Below are 3,276 nucleotides of genomic sequence, written 5' to 3' on the forward strand. Positions count from 1 at the left end.
GTTGTGAGGTTCTGAACTCCAGCAACCTGAGGCTGAGAGCTTTGTGGAAGCAGCCACTTAAAGGCCTGAGCTAGGGCCATGCCCCCCTGATCATGTATTTTTTTGAACAATCATGTTAATTCATTCAAACAATCAATATTTATCTACGAATGTCATTGGATTGTGGAAACTTATTTGCCTCCTCGAATTACCAGGATATGAGCAAAAACCCTGGAATAAAGCGTGCGTCCAAAGTTTTAAGAGCGGTTTGATTTATTTGCATTTCTTAACAGGATCATTGTCCAGCACAAACCCTTTTTCTCTTATGCTGGTCACGATGAGTTAGTCAAAACCAAAATAAAAACAAATATTTAAAATCGTACACTATCGTCTGTCTCATAACAAGTTTGGGATGATGCTAAATTCATGTGAGGTGAAGGCAAAACCTGTCCAAAACGGTCTCATTAAGATTACAAAGTCGCTCGCAATTCCACCGGCTGCCCACTGGGAGCAGTGGATCTCTCACAAACTTCTACAGCGTATTCTGGTGGTGCGAGTTGGTTTGACACTCGTAGGCTTCCGTAGCTCACTTTGTAGTTAATATGGCGCCTCTTGCCGAGTGTCCCACGTGCTGTTTCCGGTAGGTTTGGGAGCTACAGCGGGGTGCAAGTTTTTCTAGTACTACTCCTGGAGGAGCCGGTCTGCAACCAACATGTGCAGCAGAAACAACAACAAGTTGCCCAGCAACTTGCCGCAGTTACAGAATCTTATCAAGCGGGACCCGCCGGCCTACATCGAGGAGGTGGGCGCGGGGCAGTTCGGGTGCGGGAGGCCTGGGCGCCGAGGATTCCAAGCCCGGGGAAGACGTGAGCGGGGCTCTGCCCTCATACGTGCAGGTCTCTTCAGGGGAGAGAAGGGCTGGGGAAAGGACTGTGACTGTTGGTTCGGTTGCGCCTCTGGATTTTCTGCCAGCTGCGCAGAGCCCGCCCTCAAGGAGACACCTTTAAAGCTTCGTTTTTCTTAGGATTTGCCGACCTCGCTGAGTTGGAGAGACGGAGGGCGCTAACTAACCTGTTTCCGCCAGGCTTCTTGGCCGTTTCCTGTGAGAAACTGGCCTGTGTTAATGAGTTGGTAACATTTGACGGGTCGTATGTAAAAATGTTTGCTTTCGACCGACGTCTGTTTCGCATTCGTTCTGTGACCGGAGCTGTGCGGGGAAGAGAGCAGTGCTCACAGCCTGGGACCAGGCCAGGGGCTTAGGATTCAGGGCTGAAGCCGAATTGAGACTCATTACAAGGTCGTGTGACATGAATGTCATCAGAGGTTGCATTGGGAAAACATGAGATTTGGCCTCAGTTGTGATGCAGTTTGAATACTGATCTTTTAAATTGTGAAGTTAAAGGTATTTGGACTGAAAAATGACAGAATGAAAGCTGTAAAGAAAATAAAACTGGACGGCAGTATGCTAGAAGTGGGGGCTGCTGATTTGGATCCCATGAATAGGGAAGGTTTTTCTGTATTAATAATACTTTCAGTGCTTCTGGGAGCCATTGAAGGGTTTTAAACAGGAAAGTGACATAACCGATTCATATTTTTAAAAATTTAGTCAGGTAAAGCGGAGGCAGCAGTGTACATCCGTAATCCCAGCACTGAAGCAGGTTGAGGATTGCAAGTTCAAACTCAGCCTGGATGACACTGTTACAAAATTTAAAAAAATTTTTTTTTTCTTTTAAGTTCTTTTTAAAATTTTAGTCTGGAATGTGTGTATGTCTGTGTCTGTGTTTATATACAATGGGATGTAGAAAAGCATGACTAGAATCAAGTTATAATAGCTTTTAGAATAGTCCAGGAAAGAAATGGCTGTGCCACTTTATCAATGGTATTGAACGGTAACACTGTACCTGGAAAATACAACTAGTAGGACTTCTTGGTAGACTGGATGTGGGGGATAAGAAAACAAATAAATGAAAGTTAGTTCATTCTTAAGGAGCTAGAATGATTTCACAAGATTTATCAAAATGAAGTAAGCCAAGAAAAAGAGAATAATGACTGGGATTTCAAGTTGTATATAATAATATTTGAATAAAGACAAAACAAAAATAACAAGAAGAGGGATATCCTGTAATAGTATGGAAATCAAAGTGTAGACATGTTTCCTTGACTGTACCTAAAATGGCTTGCAGGAAAGCTACATCTGCCTGAATATACTCAAAGTCATCTTGATTTAGGACTGTCAGGGGAGGATTATCACTCCTTGGGGGCTTTGGGAGGCCTTTTACTATACTGCAGGGCTAGATCCTACAGAAGTCAGATATCTACTTTGACTCTGGATTCTCTTTTCATTAGTGTTTGTCATAAAATTTACATTAAAATAATATTTATATTAAATGAATCAGAATGGCCCTTTACATTATAGTTCTAATGTTGAGTGGAATTTCTTCCAATAAACTTACGTTCTTGGAAAAAAAAGATAGTTCATTTTAAAAAAATTCTATATGCAGGTAGATATTACCTTGAATTGAAGTTCATTTATTTGATAAATACTAATTACCTACTGTGTGCTTAGTGAACTGTATAGATGAAAATTCTATTCTCCTTGGGTACATTATAGTAGGAAGAAATATACAATAGCAAGTAATATATGGTATATTAAATAGTGGTAAGTGCTGTGGGAAAAACAAGGGAAATAAGAAAGTGACTGTATAAATTGAAGGTGGTAGCACATGCCTATAATCCCAAGATTTGGGAGGCTACGGAAAGAGGATCACAGAGTTCAAGGCCAGCCTGAACTATCCTGTCTCAAAAAAAAAGTGTCTAGATATGTGAGTATGAGAAGGTGTTGAATTTTTAAATGGGGCAGTCAGGGAGGGTCTTGAAATGATAATCTGTAAATTATAACATAAGTGAGGAAGAGCTGTGTCTATTTAGAAGAATAGCAGTGCAGGCAGAGTAAACAAATATGTAAATCCTGGGGCAGGCATATGACTGGTATTTTGAAGAATAAAAAGGAAACCGCAGGATTTTGAAATGGATAATGAAGAAAAGGAGAGTAATAGGAGGAAAGATAGAGTTGTTTTTAAATAGTTACATGATTTTCTCTGTGCCACTGTCAAAAGACTTTTACTAAATCAAGGTCCATTCTATCCTGAGATATCATATAATAGAATATGATGAATTTTCTTTTTTCTATAGTTTCTCCAGCAGTATAATCACTACCAATCCAATGTGGAGATTTTCAAGTTACAACCAAATAAACCTAGCAAAGAACTGGCAGAGCTGGTGATGTTTATGGCACAG

General features: G+C 40.6%; 1 protein-coding gene across 1 annotated transcript in view; it reads left to right on the plus strand.

The window, feature by feature from the left end:
• Positions 1 to 586: 586 nt before the first annotated feature.
• The window catches only part of Sdad1 (SDA1 domain containing 1), a 56,812-nt gene continuing 54,122 nt past the window's right edge, over positions 587 to 3,276 (plus strand). The window contains exons 1-2 of the mRNA XM_004647434.2: positions 587 to 781; positions 3,172 to 3,272. Coding sequence (XP_004647491.1) covers positions 692 to 781; positions 3,172 to 3,272 — 191 coding nt within the window. The 5' untranslated portion in view covers positions 587 to 691. The remainder of the gene's footprint in view (positions 782 to 3,171; positions 3,273 to 3,276) is intronic.

Source organism: Octodon degus, unplaced genomic scaffold (assembly GCF_000260255.1).
Source record: "Octodon degus isolate 3935 unplaced genomic scaffold, OctDeg1.0 scaffold00305, whole genome shotgun sequence".
NCBI lineage: Eukaryota > Metazoa > Chordata > Mammalia > Rodentia > Octodontidae > Octodon > Octodon degus.